Here is a 19,763-nt window from a genome sequence, read left to right as displayed (position 1 = left end):
GTAAATTAGATTATTATCTTTCTTAATCAAATGTTGTTTTGGCAGTAGTAACGTTTACAAGGCGGACGCGTGACGGTGACTTCACATCAGCCAATGGGCTATCAGATATTTCTATGGAGATCAGTGGTTTATAAACTTGGCAAACTGTATTTTTGCCAACCACGGGTTGCAAAACTATGGAAGGTCCAACACTGCAAAAATGAAGAAGAGTTATTACAGATAACCCAAATATTATTTGATAGTTGGAAATACAACATTGTCAACAAACATACAACATATTTTCTACACCTGCCTTTTGACTATGTTTTGAAGGCGTTATGAGGACGTTTTCTGGTAAAAAATAATGGTCAACCCTGGCTTCGATTTATGCGCTTGCGGCAGTCCATATAAAATGGTGTCAATGTTTACAAACAAAAGAAAGGTCTTATTACTCGCAAATGGCTGATGAAACTCGGTTTGTCTTGGTGTTGTTCCGTATCAACCAAGCGTAGAAAGGTCTATACCCTATGGGATTTACATTTGAACAACATCTGGTACACTGACTTGCTCAGAATGCTTGGCACATTTAACTTTGAATTCTCCAGACCAAAGACACATGATTGGGGGGGGGGGGGGGGCAAGCTCTTGCATAGTTACGTAAGAGACGCTCAGAAAAGTGGAGCTGCTAAGCGAAAAATTGTGCACTTTGTGGTAAAAGCATGAAATTCGGCATTTGGGGTCAAAATGGGCTAAAAATCATTTTAAGATCGGGACCCATCCTGGATCTTGCCCATTTTGGGGGCGGAGCTTGATTTTTCAAAAAAGGGGGTGCAAACAATACAAACTCATGAAAACTGTATTTAACATCAAATTTCCTTGGTTTTTTACGCTTTGAAATAAACTTAAACATGAAATAAGACATTCTAGCATTCTAACACCTGTTAATTTTCCACCCATTTTGTGGGCGTGGTCTAAATGGTAAAAGAGGCGGTATATATTAGCAGTTTGGTTCTAATATGGAAAACATCATCAATGAAAATTGGCATGTCCAATTGAAATGGGCGAACATAATTTTTAGAGGTGAACGCATCTTGGATCTTGCCCATTTGGGGGCGGAGCTTGATTTTTCAAAAAGGGGAGTGCAAAAAAAGAAAACTCAGAAAACTGTATTTTACATTCACTTTGTTTCTCATGCTTTGAAACAAAGTGGATGTAAATTTTAACATTCTAACGTGTTATTTTCACCCTTTTGCGGGCGTGGCCTAAATATGTAAAGAGGCGGTACATTGGAGCAGCTTGATTCAAACGAGGGAAAATCATCATTTTTGCTGGTAAAAACACAACTTTTCCATCGGTTAACTATGTTCACCATACACTATAAAGATAAGTTTAAACGGTTGCAAGACTAATTGTTGCCCTTTAGGGGTGGAGCTACATTTTAAAGTAGGCGGCTATAAAAAAAAATCATATCTAAATTGTTATGATTGTCTACAAGTAACTTACACAGGGTGAGTCAAAAAAAGGAAACCCAAATGGCAGGACAATTTTTTTTAATGAAGTTCTGCATGTAGCACTATCAAAATCATATGAACTTCAAATTTGGTTTGTGTATTTTTCTTGGTAATCCTAAGAAGCCTATTGCATTTGGGGCCGAAAGGTCAAGGGTCAAGGTCACAGTGGCTGAAACAATAGAAATTTTGTCAGCGCGATAACTTGAGAAATACTTTACATATGAACTTCAAATTTGGTTTGTGGATTGTCCTTGGCAATCCTAAGAAGCCTATTGCATTTTGGGCTAAAAGGTCAAGGGTCAAGGTCACAGTGGCTAAAACAACAGAAGTTTTGTCAGCGTGATAACTTGAGATATACTTTACATATGAACTTCAAATTTGGTTTGTAGATTGTCCTTGCAATCCAAAGAAGCCTATTGCATTTGGGGCCAAGAGGTCAAGGGTCAAGGTCACAGTGGCTAAAACAAAAGAAATTTTGTCAGCGCGATAACTTGAGAAATACTTTACATGTGAACTTCAAATTTGGTTTGTAGTGGATCGTTCTTAATCAAGGGTCAAGGTCACAGTGGCTAAACAATAGAAATCTTGTATTTATTCTGAGATCATAGGGATTAGGGATTAATTCATATAAAACCTACACGAACGTGTTTGCTTAATTTTCATGCATACAGATGCTAGTAAATGCTTCAAAATTGGAAGTAAAAGCAAATGCCATGTTTTATTCATACGAACATGGTATCATTTGTACACTATGAACTTTGTTAATATTAATTTTTCGCGATTAACATATAATAAATGCTGTAGCTTTTGCGCAGAATTATTTGCTTTATAATTTCAAGGTTGCCCCAACCCAGCCTTGTGAATGACAAGTGCATATTTGAAATCTGAAGCATTTACTCCTTTATATTCATACGAAACGTACAGATGGGAGTAATGCAAATGCCAGTTTTTATTCATACGAACTACCGTATGGTATTATTTGTACTTTTTCGCGATTAACATTAATAAATGCAGTAATTTTTGCGCAGAATTATGTGCTTTTATATTTTCAAGGTAGCCCCAACCCAACCTTGAAATATGACTAGTAAATATTTAAAATTTGTAGCATTTACTCCTTTTTATTCATAAGAAACGAAGTAAACGCTTATAGTGTAGCAAAAGCTTTAAAAAAGTAATTATTTTCAGAATTTAGCAAATGGTTTTTAGTAAAAGTGTTTGCTTAATTTTCATTCATACAGATGCGAGTAAATGCTTCAAAATGGTAGCAAAAGCAAATGCCATGTTTTATTCATACGAACATGGTATCATTTGTACTTTATGAACTTTAATAAATGCAGTAATTTTTGCGCAGAAGTATTTTACTTTATAATTTCAAGGTTGCCCCAAACCAGCCTTGTAAATGACAAGTGCATATTTAAAATCTGAAGCATTTACTCCTTTATATTCATACGAAACGAAGTAAACGATAAATATTTTTTTTTTCTGGTAATGAAACCAAGGATCCTCAAAAGTGCATGCCCCAGGCACTGTAGCTCGCAAACCCCGAAAAAAAAACGTAGAGAGAAGACAATGAGAAGAAATTACAGTTTTAGAGGTGGGAGGAAAACCCCAAAAGAATAGTCTGGGGAAAACCCACGGAATCAGGTAGGGACTGAAAACCCAATCCACATGTTGACCATGGGTGCCGATGCACAGCGCATTGTGCACGTAAACGGCATTGCGTTCGTCGCGTTTGATGCACTTTTTTTGTATCTGTCCTCCAGCACGTGACCCTCCCCGGTGCCGCTTTCCGTTTCGGTTACGATAGTTTTATTTTCTGCAAACTTATAAACGTGTAAAGCTTTACATTTTGCAGGCCATTTACTCAAGAGCAAATGGTTTTTAGTAAAAGTGTTTGCTTAATTTTCATTCATACAGATGCGAGTAAATGCTTCGAAAGTGGTAGAAAAAGCAAATGCCATGCTTTATTCATATCAATATCATTTGTACTTTATGAACTTTAATAAATGCAGTAGTTTTTGCGCAGAATTATTTTGCTTTATAATTTCAAGGTTGCCCCAACCCAGCCTTGTAAATGACAAGTGCATATTTGAAATCTGAAGCATTTACTCCTTTTTATTCATACGAAACGAAGAAAACGATTATTAGGCCAAAAAAGGCTCTGGTTTCTGGTATGCGCGCGCGTCGCCATAGCCATGCGCGTCGGCAATGTAAGATGATGTCTTTCAATGTAAGATGATGTCTCAAACCACCAAACTCACTGGTTCGACTGGAATCCTGCTGCTGCACAATTTTAACGTGTTATTTCTCATAAAGTTATTTCTCATGTCTAAGTTTATTTCAAGCATGAAGAACAAAGGAAAATGGATGTTAAATACAGTTTTTCTGAGTTTTTTTTTTTTTTGCACTCCCCTTTTTGAAAAATCAAGCTCCGCCCCCCAAAATTGTGCAAGATCCAAGATGTGTTCACCTCTTAAAATTATTTTCAGCCCATTTTAACTGGCCAATTTTCAGGATTTTACTACCAACCCGAATAATGTTTTCCATATTAGAACCAAACTGCTAATGTATACCGCCTTTTTTGTACATTTAGGCCACGCCCACAAAATGGTTGGAAATTAACTGGTGTTCGAATGCTAGAATGTTATATTTTATGTTTAAGTTTATTTCAAGCCATAGAAAAACAAGAAAAATGGATGTTAAATACGATTTTTATGAGTTTGTATTGTTTGCACCCCCTTTTAAAAAAAACTCAAGCTCCGCCCCAAAAATGGGCAAGATCCAGGATGGGTCCCGATCTTAAAATGAACTCTAGCCCATTTGGACCCCACCTGCCAAATTTCATGCTTTTACCACAAAGTGCACGATTTGGGCCAAAAATGGACCTAAGCAGCTCCACTATAAGCCCTAAAAATATACTTCACACACCTCTAAAAAACAACAAAAGCAAAACAAATATCACCCTCACCCCACCTGTTTTCTCACTACATCACTGCACAAGATTTTGTTTTCTGCAAAGAGTCAGACTGTAGGTCTTTCATCAATGCATGTTATACACTGCAAAAAGTGCGATGTTTTAAATCCAACACCTACAATCTAAGCCAAACAAATTCTACCCTCCAACACCTAAAATCTAAGCCCTAAATATATACTTCACACACCTCTAAAAAGAAAAAAGAAAAAAAATGCCAAACAAATATCACCCTCACCCACCTGTTTTCTCACTACTTCACTGCACAAGATTTTGTTTTCTGCGCAGAGTCAGACTTTACGTCTTTCATCAATGCATGTTATACACTGCAAACAAGTGCGATGTTATAAATACCGTGTGGTCGTATGCTGAACAAAATCGTCGTTTGAGATGGATACTTTAAAACTGCACTCTTTTACGGATAGAGATATCACTATGAATACAAAATACTGTTCATAAGAATCATTTCTAATTCAGCACCAATTTAGCAACACAGGAACTAGTATTCGTGTGTCGTTGCATTTTGATCAGCTAAACTAAAACACACCAAATATTGGCGTGATGTTAGCGTTAGTTGAGCGCGAACGGTATAGACTATATAGGTCTATACATATTACGCCACCATGCAAGGAAACAATTAACGTGGAAAGAAATAAGATTTGAAACTTTGCATGCAGGTTTGCGGTAACACCATGTGGGATAATCTAGCTCTTCTGAAATCGAAGTGTGGAAAGATATATCTTTCATGGTGTCCTAACACCGGATTTCCGTCATGTTTTTATCATTTTTTCCCAAAGGAAAATCGGGAAATCTACGGAACTGTACAATTTCAGCCTATATGAAAATTAGGCCTCTTGTAAAAATAGGAGTAGAAAAAAATATACACGTATGGGTAAATAAACCCAATATAAATATGTGGGTACAAAAATAGCAACTAGAGTTGAATGCAATGTGCGTAGAGTAAAGAGCATAGTTAAATACGTAATATTAATTATGTTATTGTACAGTTGTTTTCACGAAGATTATCGTCATACTTTAAATGTCAGATAATCGTCAGCATGGAACGAATCCCTCGAATAAGTAAATGAACTAACAGCATATGGAGCTATCGGTTTTTTCCCAAGCCTGTACGGTCATAGAAATTAAACTTTGTAAAAAAAATTAAAAACAATTGTTTAAAAGCTTTGCATAACGGCAAAGCTTTAAACAAAATTTCAATTTTTTGAAAAATAGTATTTTGTTATAATATTAATTGCCTCCATCCCTTTAAAAAAACCGCGCTATATAAATCTTGAAATTTCACGAACGAAGCTGCTATTAAAAAAACAAAAATAGTAGGCCTAATGTGCAAAGTGGTGTGCTGAGGTTAAATCAGTGCAGAACAGTCAATACACGTGCTATGTCATGTTGATAAGTATTCCTTTTCTTGATGAGTTACTGTCCTTAAAAGGATCCTTGGAGGATGATAGCATGATTGTGTTGCTATGATGATGTATTAATTAATTATTTGTTCTAGAATTGTAGTAATTTAATATTTATTTGGTGGCATTCAAACTGTATTACATTTGTTTTGTTGCTAAAGGAAATAGTGGCTAGTACGATGTCTTAAACATTTTAAACTATGCAAGGGGCGAGCAGTTTAACCCAATTGGGGCGAGCCGTTTAAGTTATGCAAATTAGAATGAACAATCGTTATACTTGGAGAGTGAGAAGACAGAATTTACGGCATGCATCGGGTGTGCCTGGAATGTTCGTCCCCGTATAAAGTGGATCGTCGAACTTTGGGGTGCGCCTTTACCATACCATCGGACGGAGAGGACCGTGAGTTTCACGACTGTGCCTACTGTGCCGGCTGTTGGGGAGTTTTCCCCGGGTCACGCGCCTGAAGACCGAGACCGGGAGTCTGCTGTCTGATGATCTCCCCATGGATGTCGCTCGGCGACTAAACAGCATATTGGAGCTTTAAACTTGGAGTTTGCACCGTTGGGGTGCTGCCTGGTTCGGTTTGGCCACTTCGTCTGACATTGTAGGGGTCCGAGTTACCGGATCCTAAAGTCACTGCACAGGGGTACTGATCCGACGTGCGTGAACTCACGGGCATTCACGTGCTGGCGGTGCTAACTGCCTAGCGGGAAGCCCGGAACCCGAGCAGCCCTCCCCCTCTCGGGCTCTCATCACCGGAGTCACCATGGAACACCAACCAAGACAAGCACTACGAACTTTTTGTGAGTCGTGCTGCTCGGCCCCACCACTCATACACCGGTAATCCATCACTGCAACTTGCTATTTCCTTGTACTGAATTATTGTGTAAAACTGCTTTGTATTGATTTTGCTCAAATAATAATATTAATTGAACGGGTTTGGCTTTGCTTATTCGTGTCCACTTTGTTTTTGGTTCCTTTTCTGGGGAGTAATTTTTGGGGCTGGTTTGGGGATCTTAACAGTGTGCTTATCAGCACAATGACATTGCACCCCAAATGTCTATCCATCTGGATTCCTATCTGTCCATGATAAAGGCCTCATCTTCATTCTTGTTGTTATTGTCCCTTCGGATAAAGTCGCTGTACACCACGCGACGGAACAACACGACATTGACAACGATGAGGGCAAAGTTGCACAGCCGCGTGATGACAGCCAAGATGGCGGCCAAGTCGTAGGTCAGGGTGCAGTAGAACGAGAACACAATGGGGATCAACCGGAAGATGACAAACGTCGCGAGGTTGACGACCTTGACGACGCGGAAGAGGATGGATTGTCTGGGGACTCCATGCATCAGGAGGAGCTGGCGGAGGTGTAAAAAGACGGCGCTGATCTCACATAACAAGGCGACGAGAATCACGCTCATGGCTTGTTTGTAAGCATGCAACATCCCCAACAGAAGCATACCCTATAGAGAAAAGCAAAACAATTATAGTTAAAGGCACATATAGGATCATTTGCTTTGCATGCATTTTGTTGTTTTCACAAAAGCACCCATCAAAATCTAAATAAGAATGTGCCAAACTTAATAACCCGATGAAGTTGCAGCTCAGTGGGTATTACACTTTTGAAAAAAAAAACCATGCACAACCATTTTATAACGTAACACAATTTCGTCTTTCCAAAAATCAGTCAATTGACTGATCGTTGGAGATCACCTACCTTTCTTCTAAATGACAGCAAGCTAGAGAGACTAATTTCACGGGGTGTTTAGTACAATACGATCTTTAATCCAAGTGAGCATTTTTGATAACAATTCGGAAGGTATACTTTTTGGATAAATGCAAATGATCCATATGCCTTTCAGACAAATCATATTAAATCACACGAGGTAAATACATTACGAGAATTGAAAAACAAAACGCATCTTAAAGCTGTACTTTTTGTCCGTCGATCGCTAAAATTGAGTGTTTAAGATTTTGTACCCCGAACTTCAATCGCGCTTAGACTACACGAAAACCGAAACAAAATGAAGTACAGCTGCATGTATATTATGCACTTTTATATGTTCCTCTTTTTTTTTTTTAGCGATCTTTCGAACTACATTTATCGTGGAAAACGCATTTTAGAGCACACATCGGCGCAATGAAGACGACGTCCCTTTTGTAAGATGCATCGGACCTTCACACGAACTGAAGGAGCACGGCTGCATAGTCTCGCCATTTATTTTCCTCATTTTCCATGTTTCTTTCCTTAAAATCAGCCGTTCCTTTCTTTTGTATAACCTAAACTTTGCCAATTGAACAACACCAAAAATAATTCTTTCTACACCAGAACTTAAAACTTGATTTTCTATAAAGAGATCCCCCCCCCCACATGGTGGCTGCATGGAAAATCTGAATGATTCTAGTGAAACGATAGCTGAAATCAAGGAAGTTGAGAATAATGCTATAGAAAAGCAAGTTATTTATTAGTTTTGTATTTAATGTGAAAAGCATGTGAAAGGCATGTGGAAAGCATGGCTGATTCGTTGGATAAATAAAATATGAACCTTATAAAGCAAAACGCAAGCACATCGCGACAACGATTAAGTCCGCCTTCATGTCAGAGTTTTTATTGACTCGGATAACAAAACAGACTGCAATGAATCTACCATTGATTTCCTATACGAGGTCAGAGAACTTGTTGTAGACAAAGTGTGCACCGACGACTGTCCCATGAAAAGGGGGAAAACACGCTGTATGACCGGACGGGTGTTTATAAAAACACGGTCTACACGACTACACGGACATGAACAAGTTATTTTCCTCACCGTAAGATGATGTCCTAAAACCGGCCATATTGCAGAGAACTTGTTGTAGATAACCATATCGTAGAAGTCATACATGTAGTAACCTGCAAGGGTAAATACAGAACTGAGGATGTGAGGATATTGGAACAGTCGTCGGTTGACATTTGCGTAATAAAAGTTCTTTGTGCATGACGCGTCTGCTTCGCTCACGAGTTGCATCACTTGTATTCCATGAGGGTCATCACGCTTGACGAGCACGGCCAGAATATTGCTCATTTTATGTTAATCACTTAATTTGGCTAGCGACTGATGCTAAACAACTATAGGTTTTCCCGGCCACTTTCACCAAGTTTTCATTCAATTTAACGCCTGGCTCATTCGATTCAGATTGAAATTGAAAGATCACGCAGATCGGCATTCGCCAATCAAAAAGAATCATTCAATTTCACTATCCGAGCATTCTATCGCCTTTTAGCTTCCCTCGTCCCTGTCAAAAATGCATTCACATTAAAAGTATCGCGTTGTTCATTCAATTTCGTCTAAACCAGCAGTAAGGGGTTGATCGGGCATTCGTTTTCATTAATGGGCAAACATATTTCACATTTTGTCAAACATCTTTTAAGACTTCATATACGTGTCCAAATTCCTTAGCGTATTAAAATCATATTTGATGTCTTCAATCCGTAGATACCTTTCTTTCTTTATTAAAGGGTATGTGCAATGAATTTTTCTCAGGATTTTTATTTTGTGCTTACTGCCATGTACTGACACATCATAGAATCACCAAAAATTTTTTTATGACAGCCAAATATCCAAAATAGCCACGTAACATTAATCATGCCCGGAATGCCATCATAGGTTTTCTAATGAATATGAAACTTTGCATTAGCATAAAAACAGAGAAGGCACAAACACCCCTCAAAATGGAAAATAAAACTTGCAAATAAGGTTAAATGTGACACAAAGATGTACATGTACATGTATTTTCAAGGTTTGCATTGAAAACTTACTTTGCATAATATGGGCCCTTTGAATACGGTAAGCGTTCGCTCAGACATATACGCAAGAAAACATTTAAGAAATAACGCAAGAGAAGTGTTCCTGATGGTACAACCATTGCCAAACGTACGTGTCCCGATGTCTTGCACGTCAAGAAATTTTCAACGTAAAGATGCCCCTTGCTCAAACGTTTAAACAAGTAGAAAAGATCAACCGTGAAAAAGAAATTATCTTAGTCCCTTTCAGTTAATTATTTCGTTAAGCCCCTGTCACACCTTTGCGTATCCTAATTCCTTATGAGTTCCTTATCAAAAATTTTCAATACGCAGCCGTACGCTCAATTAACGTCGAAATGTTTTGATCACTTTGACTTATGTGCGACGCACATCTAGCGTACAAGTAACGAATTCAGCGCATCCATTGCGTATGAGATGCGTATGAGTTGCGTATGCAGTGCACAACATTATTTTTCGGGCTGCGAATAGGTCAGTATGCAGTGCGCATGCCGAGCGTATTCCGGACGCACCCGACTTATGCCGACCGCATGCTTGACGCACTTCTGAGCGTATTCCCGCCGCATTTCCGCCGCTCGCCGTTCAGCGTGCGTTGCATCTGCGCTGCAAGTACGCTATGTATACGTCCAATACAGGCGGCTCATATGCTGACGGGGTGCGTCACGAACACATAGCGTACTCGTAACGCACTCGACCGATGCGGGACCGATGCGCTGCGTATTTATAACTTATGACCTGCGTAACAGCGTACGCAGCGTATATGCCCAAAACTATCCTGCGTACTTGGCCGTACCATGCGTATATCTGCGTACATAAAACCTACACAAAACGATAGAGATGCATATGAGGTGCGTATTGTGCGTACGACTGCGTATGAAAAAAAATAACAATGCGCAACTCATAAGGAATTAGGATACGCAGAAGTGTGACAGGGCCCTTACATCTTGTTTCCCTCATATCAGTTAATTTGTTACATTGTAAATTTTACAGTCATCAAGGGTTTTTTTTGGAGGGGGGGGGGGATGAACCTCGGAGGACAATGGGAAAATATATCGATTAAAAAAGGTTACTAATTTAAATGACCAAACGATGAAAGCAATTGCCCATAAACGAATAAGAAACAAAAAGCATGGTTATACGTTATAAGCGCACAGATGTTCGCTAATTTGAATGCATCAACCGTCAAAAGGTTGCAAAGACTTAATTTAAGACTGCTACAAGTTAAGTCTTGAATGCGCCAAAACGAAATAGGCTGCCCGAAAATGAAAACGAACATTCAGAGCAAAATCTTGGCTGCCTAAAAATGAAATTGAATGAACCCCAAATGAAAAAGAAACCGCAATTGGACCACATGTGCAAAACTCACGTGAAATTGAATGGCTGATAATGAAACCGATTAGAAAAATTAGGAAAGTCGCCGGGAAAACCTATTAAAGGGAATGTACATCATTGGCTTTTGCTGTAATTTTCAGAAATGAACTATTTGAGAGGTTAGTATAATAGATCAAATATTGTTACACTGACATTTTTGAAGTTTGGTGTTCGAAAAGGTTGGAAAAACCAAGAAAAACAAAAATGTTCAAGTAGTCTGGTTCCCTGACTCCACAAAAGATAAAATGGATCAATTTATAGATGATGGAAAATTGTAAGGCAAGGGAACCAGTCTAGCTGGCCTGCACCCGTTCATGAACATTTAACCAATAGCAAACAAACTTTGGACTGAAAAAAATAGTAAACTTGGAGCAGTAGTTGAAAAATACGCTGGTCGGCCGACCACCGTTGGAAATGTTTTCAAAAATACCATTTTCTTGAAAATGACTTCACACCAGGTGCCATAATTTTACAAGATGCTTGAGACTGTCATTTACCAACATCCTAGTAAGGTATTTCGTAAAAACTGAGTTTTATTTTTCGATGTTTGCAAATGTTGTATATTCCCTTTAATCATCGTGCTCGGTTTTCCATAAAAGAATGACTAGAACTTTGTACATGTAGTAGTCGGACTTTCTTCCACATCGCAAAATGTACAAAATTAATAAAATTCCGGCTTAATGATTTTCCCTTTCCTACGCAAGCTTCTGGCGGTGAAAACATGAAAGAATCTGAAATGATTTAATACATATATTTGAATAACGATCAGGGGCATTTCGATCTTAGATCATTGAAATTTCCGTTTCTCGTGCTATTTTATAGTTTCTTCCCAATTTATACATTCCTTTTGTAAACTGCAATGTTTTAGCAACACAAAAATTACTCACTTTTGAATGAGAGATTGACCGAAAAGAAACCCGTCCAAGTTTAGTTACTGAAATATTACTTTACAATTGCGAAGTATATCTGCCAGACAATGATTCCCGTTCTCGCAGGGTAGGCTGGTTCCCGCCCCACACACTGAAAAATTGCCTGGGTTAATTTAACCCGGCAAGAAAGGGTGAAAACCGCAACTACTCAAAATTGGGTTGTTCTTTACCCAATATTTTTGGGTTATAATTTCTGTTAAATTCAACCAAAACTTGTGGTCATACAAGACCAAATTTAATTTGGTCTTGTATGACCACAAGTTTTGGTTGAATTTAACAGAAATTATAACCCAAACAATTGGTTATAAAACAACCCAAGTTTGGGTAGTTGCAGTTTTCACCCATTCTTGGGTTAAATTAACCCAGGCAATTGTTCAGTGCAATCAGTATCGATAATGTACGGACCGGGAGCCAGTCTACCATTAAAGCAGATCTGTTTGTGCCCAAAACCAAAAACTACTTTTTTCAGTGGTTTACAGACTTCCAAAATTGTGGGAGGGGGGAATAATACAAGTTGAAAGGGTATAGAAAAAGAATTGAATATGTGGAAGAGCACGGGAACCACCTTTAATGATGGCAATATAAATGTGTAGCATGACGCTTTTTTTGTCAACAAAAGCAGACAGACAGCATGGTGTTCATATTGTAACACATGAACGAAACATAACACTCAAAAGTGTCAACCAAACACCACGACGGAATGAAATTATACCACAACAGCGGGGCATTTTATTGCCCCTATTTCCGCTGTATATTGTTTGAAGAACAAAAGATTATCAGTTTCCCAAAATCTTCTCATCTCAAAGGCATAAAGGATCATTTGCTTTTCATGGGTTTTGTTCGTGTCTGATATTTATAATACAACTCAAAATCCAAAGAAGAACGTTCAACATTTAACCTGTTGTAGTTTCAGCTCTGTGGCTGTTAGGCCCTACACTGTCATTTCGGTTGTGTACTATATGAACCTAACAACTAGTTGTGTAAAAATATTGAACAAGTTGTGTAATATTTTACTCAAGTTGTGTAATATTTTACACAAGTTGTGTAAAGAACAGTTTACACAACGGGTTGCTAGGTTCATATAGTACACAACCGTTTGATTTTTACACAACCGAAATAACAGTGTACACTTTTCGAGAAAACAGTAAAAAAACATGCACAACATTTTAGATCGCGGAACACGATTTCGTCGATAGCAGCCCTTATTTCCAAAAATCAGTGAATTGACTGATCTTTGGAAATCACCCACATTTCCTTTCTTGTTTTGCACTAAATGACAGCAAGCCAGACGGAATAATTACTTGGGGAGTTTAGTATTATATTGCGTTTAACCCTTACCTTCCCAAATCCTCCAAAATTCTCTTTGCAAAAATGGAGGATTTTGCAGGATTGAGGTTTTACATGCTAATAATGGCAAAAGTGTGGCTGATTTTGGAGGATGCACTGTGCCAAGGTCTTAGGCCGGACCTGGTGTTGTTTATCTCAGAAATAAATAAATTAAGCTTACATACTTGAAATCCTCCTCATTGCTCAAGGATGTCACTGACTCTGCCTTGCAGGATTGAGGCAGTGGTCACTCCACTCAAGGCCACATTCAAGAAATAACGGACGATTTTTGAGGATTGAGGCTGTATGCAATTTTCACATGGAGGCAGTTGGAGGATTTTGCAGGATTAAGGTTTCAGCCTAGCAAGAATGTCTATAGGGAGTTGGGATTAATCCCAGTAGGTTTTTGATTATAATAATTCGACAGGTTACTTTTGGGATAAATGCAAAATGATATATGTGCCTTTAAGAGGAAAATGACCGATGTCTTTTTTCCACTGGTACTGTTTCTCTATTTTCTTACCGAAAAGAGCAGTATAGGTTATTTCGCCCAGCTGCATGGAGTAATTCGCCATGTCGTCCCATAGCTCGGGGTACCAGTAAAAACTGAATAAAGAAAAGTCAGAACAGAACGAAGAAAAATAAGTATTTGAAGTAAAGGTTTTGTCAGGGCAGCCACATGGAAAATAATGTTAATGCGTTCCTCTGGATTATCCTGCAATGCGATACAATGTACACACGTGTATTTTAAACGTAGTTTGTTTTATAATGTAAAGAATCATTTAATAATATGTTGTTTTTACTGTTTTATTTGATTCCTTTTACACCATGTCTGTTTTAACTTACATGACTAATAAAATAGGAATCTGAATCTGAATTTATTTTTCTATTAATTAAATAAAAAAATGATGCAGGCGCGGATAAACATTTCAATTTGTATAGAAATATATTAAACACAATTACGGCCAAAGACGCAGGTTTGTTTATTGTGTTCTTTCAGCAAAACGAAATCGATTCAAACACATCCCTATGTGAATTGTTTCTTTCATATGCCGTGTCGACCCATGGTCCAACTGTTTGAAAAGACTGTCCTCTTCATTTAGTCTGGTGGCCGACTATGGAGGAATGTGTGGAAATACTATGGAGACACAGTACCCGACTTGCCAGATATTTCTTTTGGCATAGTTGATTGATGCGGTACTAAAAGGATGCTGAACTTGGATTTTCACGTTTCTATCGCACACTTGGACACTCAGGTTGTGCATTTTCAAGGCAGTTTGGTTTTGAGGTCTTATATATATAAATTGTTGGACTCTGAAAATACGGTAAGACACTTGTATTTTCGCATTTTCGTCACAAACCAGTGCCGTTGGTTATCGACGCTATCTTGAATTTGCGGCTACCGAGCACCATCGCTGTCAACTTGGAGGCCCAGCAAGCCTCCGATAGTTACCTTACAGAACCACAAGATTCAACCAACTGTGATTTTATTAATCGACAGATAGAGTGCCACGCAGGAAACCACGTGCTTTCAAGAAAACCAGGCAAACCAATAAAGAACGTGATTGGCTTCGCTTCAGACGCCTAAAGAAAGAGTCACAACAAGCCTACAATCAATACATCACAAACATCGTCTGCTCTGAGCCCCGCGGGAACTGAGCTTGGTGCGTTAGTGAAGGCTTAAAACGATGCGATCAGACTGGAGTAGCTCCTCTGAGGGATGGCAACTTCATACATGCCGACCTGAACACCAAGGCAAAAATTCTGAACAAGCAGTTTTGTTCAGTGTTGACCTGCGAAGGTTCGGCAGACCTACCAGACTTGAGCTCCAGCCCTCACCCTATACCATGGACGATACCGAAGTCAGTGCCCTGGGGTAACCAAGCTTTTGAAGAACCTGAAACCACACAAAGCCGCTGGTCCCGACGGAGTTCCTGCACGCTTGCTGAAGGAAACAGCTGCAGAAATTGCACCGGCCATCACACTCATGTTCCAAGCTCTCTTGGTGTACCCTTGCTCAAGAAAGGCAGCCGGTCACTGGCCTCGGAACTACCGTCCAATATCGCTGACAATCTTGTGTAAGTTATGTGAGCATATACTTCATTGTGCTGTTATTCGCCATCTAACTCAGCATAACACCTTATCCGATGCACAGCACGGCCCCAGGAAGAGGCGATCATGTAACTCAAAGGCAACTGATTGTGACCATCCACGACCTAGCTCAAGGGCTTGACGAGAAAGGGCAGACTGACCTTATCTATATACTGGATTTCTCCAAAGCCTTCGATAATGTCCCCCACGGTCGACTCCTTCAACAGGTTGATCACTACGGCGTCCGAGGTCACTCTCTGCAGTGGATCCAAAATTTTCTCCACAATCGGACACAACAGGTTATTGTTGATGGTAGAGCTAGCAAAGAGGCACCAGTTACATCAGGTGTGCCCCAAGAGAGTGTATTGGATCTGCTTCTCTATTTTGATATACATCGACGACCTACCTTCCTGCATCAAAAGCTCAACAACCCACCTTTCTGCAGATGATTGTGCGCTCTACAGACGTATCTCATCGGGTTTTGACAACATCTTATTGCAAGAGGATCTGGATGCACTGCTGAAGTGGGAACGTACATGGCTGATGGAGTCCAACCAAGTGCCGGGTAGTATATATGCGTTACCAACCAGCGGAAACCAGTCTCATTACCGTATAACATCCGCGGACACATTCTGGAGGAGGTTGACTCTAATACTTGGGTGTGCATCTCGACTCAAAACTCAACTTCAACACTCATGTTGATGCAGCAACAAAGAAGGCTAATTCCACCAGAGCAATTCCTTTGTATTTTTCTACATGAACGAGTTATCAGGCGACTTTTCTTTTTCCGTCTCAATCGAACAAATGTCTGAATGCTTTTGCTTTTGTAGCAATTACAATGCGATATCTGACAACTGGCTCACATCGGACCTTATTTGGCGCCACGAGGGTAGAACATGACGGTAGTGCTCGTAAGATTAGAAGTCAACAGTTGATTACAGCATGGAGGAAGGATAAGCTAGAAGCACAACATGGCACGGTGTTTTAGCGTTAATGGTACAGGCCATATATTCCAAACCAAAATAGAAACATCCAGTGAATCATTCATTGTACATGTATATGTACAGTTGTAGATGGAATTGAGAAGGAAAAAAAACGATCAAGGGGTAACTTTTTTGAGATATTTTCATCTCTTGGTGTAGGCACTGTGTGGACTGTGGACAGATGGCCTAGTTGCACCACTTGCACGTGCCACGTAGAAATGAGTTAACGAGGCCGGCTAGCGCCGTATGCTTACCAACTCAACACAAGAACAGACAGAACGAACGAATTCAGCAACGACGTGGCCGCGTTTCTCCACTTGTGCTTGTCCGTGTTCGAGTACCTCCCACACGGCCCGTACCGCCTGGGCAGACGGTCCAAAGCCCGGTTGAAAGCCTGTAACGTCAGGGCCGAGCCGGCCACGACGGCGGGAGGCAACAGGGCAGACATGTTCGGATGCAGCCACAAAACTCTTAGGATGAGACGACAAGCGTCTTGTTACACCAGTTTCTGGGCCACTCAGTCCATACAGTGTGTCCTTTCTCTATGCTCAGTCGCTAAAGTCTACGCTTGGCTGCCCTCACATATCAAAGTTTTCGTGTGGACTGCTGACCGTCATCCCATGAAATCAAGGACGAATCTTGAAAAATCTGGGACTTCAGTGGGGCTACCGAGTGGCAACTACTATCTCATGATGGTTGTACGTGCATGTACATTACACGTATATTTTTCATACATGTGTATCCAGATATAATGTGTAGGCTCACCCATGCAGTAGTTTGCAGTAGTCAGTCATGCACATCAACTTCCATAAAAGAGTCACGCCCATAAAAGAGTCACGTGGTTAGGTCGCCATAGCAAAGCCGCCGGGTTAGCATTGTCTGGTCACAAAAAGTCAGGTTCTGTATCCGTTTTGGTACGAAATAACTCAACTTGAAACTCAACACAAATGTCACTCATAGTCCAGGTACCGGACTTATGTATAGATGGCGCTACTTAACGCTAGCGGCGACAAGAAGTCTCTATATCTACAGCGATCCTACTACAGTGATTAGGTTTTCCCGGCCAATTTCCTGAAATGTTCATTCACTTCTGAAAATCGGTCATTCATTTTCGTCTGAATTTAAATGCACGTCTCTAATTCCATTTCAATTCAACGAAAGTTCAATCCTTTTCATTGTCCGTGCATTCGGTTTTGAGAAACTGACGGCTAATTACGTTATGTGCATTCATTTACGCAACCTATTCTAAATTGATTTCAGGTATAGCTAATTTGATTGACGGTTAATGAAAAAAAGAAACCCCTAATTGTATCTGTTGCAGATGGCATTAAACTAAAAGTGAAATAGACAGGGGCGGCGGAACCGGGGGGGGGGGGGGGCATTTGCCCCCCAGATTTTCCCAAGTGCCCCTTTTGCGGCCATAATGTGCCCCCTCAAATAGTAAAGTGCCCCCTCAAGATACAACCAAAGTGCCCTTAAAGTATCTTACTATTTCTTAGAAGTAACCATATCCCAATAATGGCATAGATATTTTTGATATAAACGAGGAATATGAAAACCAAGTCCCAAAACCCATTGAATACGGCCTGAAAGTGGCACATAATGCATATTTAGCATATAATCATTGGTTTGGAAGAGCGCCCCCTATGTTGAAGATGGTACCAGACCCCCCTCCCCCACCCCCCTCCCACTTTTAGATTTTACGGAGGCCAAGTGTCCGGTGAAAAAAATGTGTCGACATTTCAGCACGGGTTTGCAAGTGCCCCTTTTTGGTGATGCCCCCCCCCCCCCCCCCCCACAGTTTCAAACCCGTTCCGCCGCCGCTGGAAATAGAATGGCGAATGTTTGAAATTGCCATCTAAAAGCGAAAAGGGAGTCTTGTAAACGAATCTGAATGGACATAAACGAAAGGTGCTGCTCAATCACTTAATTGATTGAACTGAAATGGAATCGAATGCTCTTGTAGCGAAAGCGAAACGCGTGTTCAGAGCGATTCTCAAATTCAGACGAAAATGAATGACTGATTTTCAGAAGTGAATGACAATTTTAGGAAATTGGTCGGGAAAACCTATATTTGAATGTGTGCATCGGTAGGTACGGTGTCCTTGAAATAACAAGAAGGATATATACAACGGTGGTATTAGCCTTGGTCAAGGCGCTAGTTGTTATTCATCCCGGCCGTAGCGCGGTAAACGATATCCTCGCTAGCGCGCGGTATGCATGCGGTGCATTAAAAATACAGTGCGAACAGCGACCTCACGCGGCCACCATTTCTTTGCAAATAAGTTGGACCCAATCTAGCGCCTTGGTTCAATCGTCGGCAAAAGCTTATGTTTTTCTTTATTTTGCGCTGGATTTCTAGCGCAAAGACCTCGTATGCGAATACAGATAAGTGTAGGCGGGGCTAATATGTGGAGTGTCCAATCACACCTTGGTAAATCCGGACGTCATCAAATTATTTGCGGACGTGACAGGAACCACAGTTTTTGTGCATTGGTGCCGTGTGCAGAGACACACAACGTGTACGTGTATGGATTATGTATGGTGCCACGTTTCACTATGCAAGTTTCCACGCAACGATCGACCAATAAGAAAATGACATTTAAGGTCAGTCAGCTACGGCTGTTAACATAATGAGCACCACCCCCAAAACCTCACATGGACGATTGAACCAAGGCGCTAGATTGGGTCCAACTGATTTGCATAAAAATAGTGGCCGCGTGAGGTCGCTGTTCGCGCTGTATTTTTAATGCACTGCATGCATAGACATATGACTGCATGCATAGCGCTAGCGAAGACATCGTTTACCGCGCTACGGCCGGATGAATAACAACTAGCGCCTTGACCAAGGCTACGGTGGTATCGTCTGCCTGAATAGCGTCATTTCCCAAAATAATGGAATGTGTACATGTACTCATTCAAATCTTGCGCGCATCGAGAACGTTTTAAAGGCTCAATACGGTTTTGGGGAGCTTTTTTTGGGAGGATGGGCATCGAATGTGGCGGAATAAGAACTATCAGTTCTGACATCCCTCAATCAGTGGCGGATCCAGGGAGTGCCCGCCCCGGACAGTAACCAAAGTATTTTCAAATAGGGTCATTTTTCACTTGAGACAGCCCCTCTGACCCCCCCGCAGTATCCTCTCTGGATCCGACCTTGCCAATGACGTCATTAAAGTGTTTACAAAAACAAAATAACCATAAGACCTGAATTAAATACAAACTCAAAAACAATTTACAAACAAATGATGTTTCAAGATATATTTTTATATCAAACGTCAGCCATAAGTAAAAAATCAAAGTTTATCAAAAGTACTTTGCAAAAAAGGAAAATACGGCTTCCATTGCACCATCATTGAATATAAAAACTCGTGAAAA

General features: G+C 40.2%; 1 protein-coding gene across 1 annotated transcript; it reads right to left on the bottom strand.

Moving 5' to 3' along the window:
* Window positions 1–4,389: 4,389 nt before the first annotated feature.
* On the bottom strand, window positions 4,390–17,167 carry LOC119730457 (TLC domain-containing protein 2-like). Its single transcript, XM_038203374.1, has 4 exons — window positions 16,640–17,167; window positions 13,835–13,917; window positions 8,694–8,776; window positions 4,390–7,349 (listed from the first exon to the last, which is right to left on the bottom strand). Exons 1-4 carry the CDS (start codon window positions 16,831–16,833, stop codon window positions 6,960–6,962), a joined length of 750 nt encoding a protein of 249 aa, XP_038059302.1. The 5' UTR covers window positions 16,834–17,167; the 3' UTR covers window positions 4,390–6,959.
* Between the last annotated feature and the right edge of the window lie 2,596 nt (window positions 17,168–19,763).

The sequence above is a fragment of the Patiria miniata genome, unplaced genomic scaffold (genome assembly GCF_015706575.1).
Source record: "Patiria miniata isolate m_02_andy unplaced genomic scaffold, ASM1570657v1 HiC_scaffold_22, whole genome shotgun sequence".
Taxonomy (NCBI): domain Eukaryota; kingdom Metazoa; phylum Echinodermata; class Asteroidea; order Valvatida; family Asterinidae; genus Patiria; species Patiria miniata.
The sequence above is the reverse complement of the archived record's forward strand: the minus strand, read 5'-3'. Positions and strand labels throughout refer to the sequence as shown.

What these genes read in the sequence shown, in the direction of transcription:
- LOC119730457 (XM_038203374.1), bottom strand. Translation starts at nt 16,833, where the DNA reads ATGTCTGCCCTGTTGCCTCCCGCCGTCGTGGCCGGCTCGGCCCTGACG. An exon ending in TCTGTTCTTGTGTTGAGTTG is followed by an intron (nt 13,918 to 16,639) that starts GTAAGCATACGG and finishes TTCTTTATTCAG; the next exon opens with TTTTTACTGGTACCCCGAGC. An exon ending in TTTTAGGACATCATCTTACG is followed by an intron (nt 7,350 to 8,693) that starts GTGAGGAAAATA and finishes TTTTCTCTATAG; the next exon opens with GGTATGCTTCTGTTGGGGAT.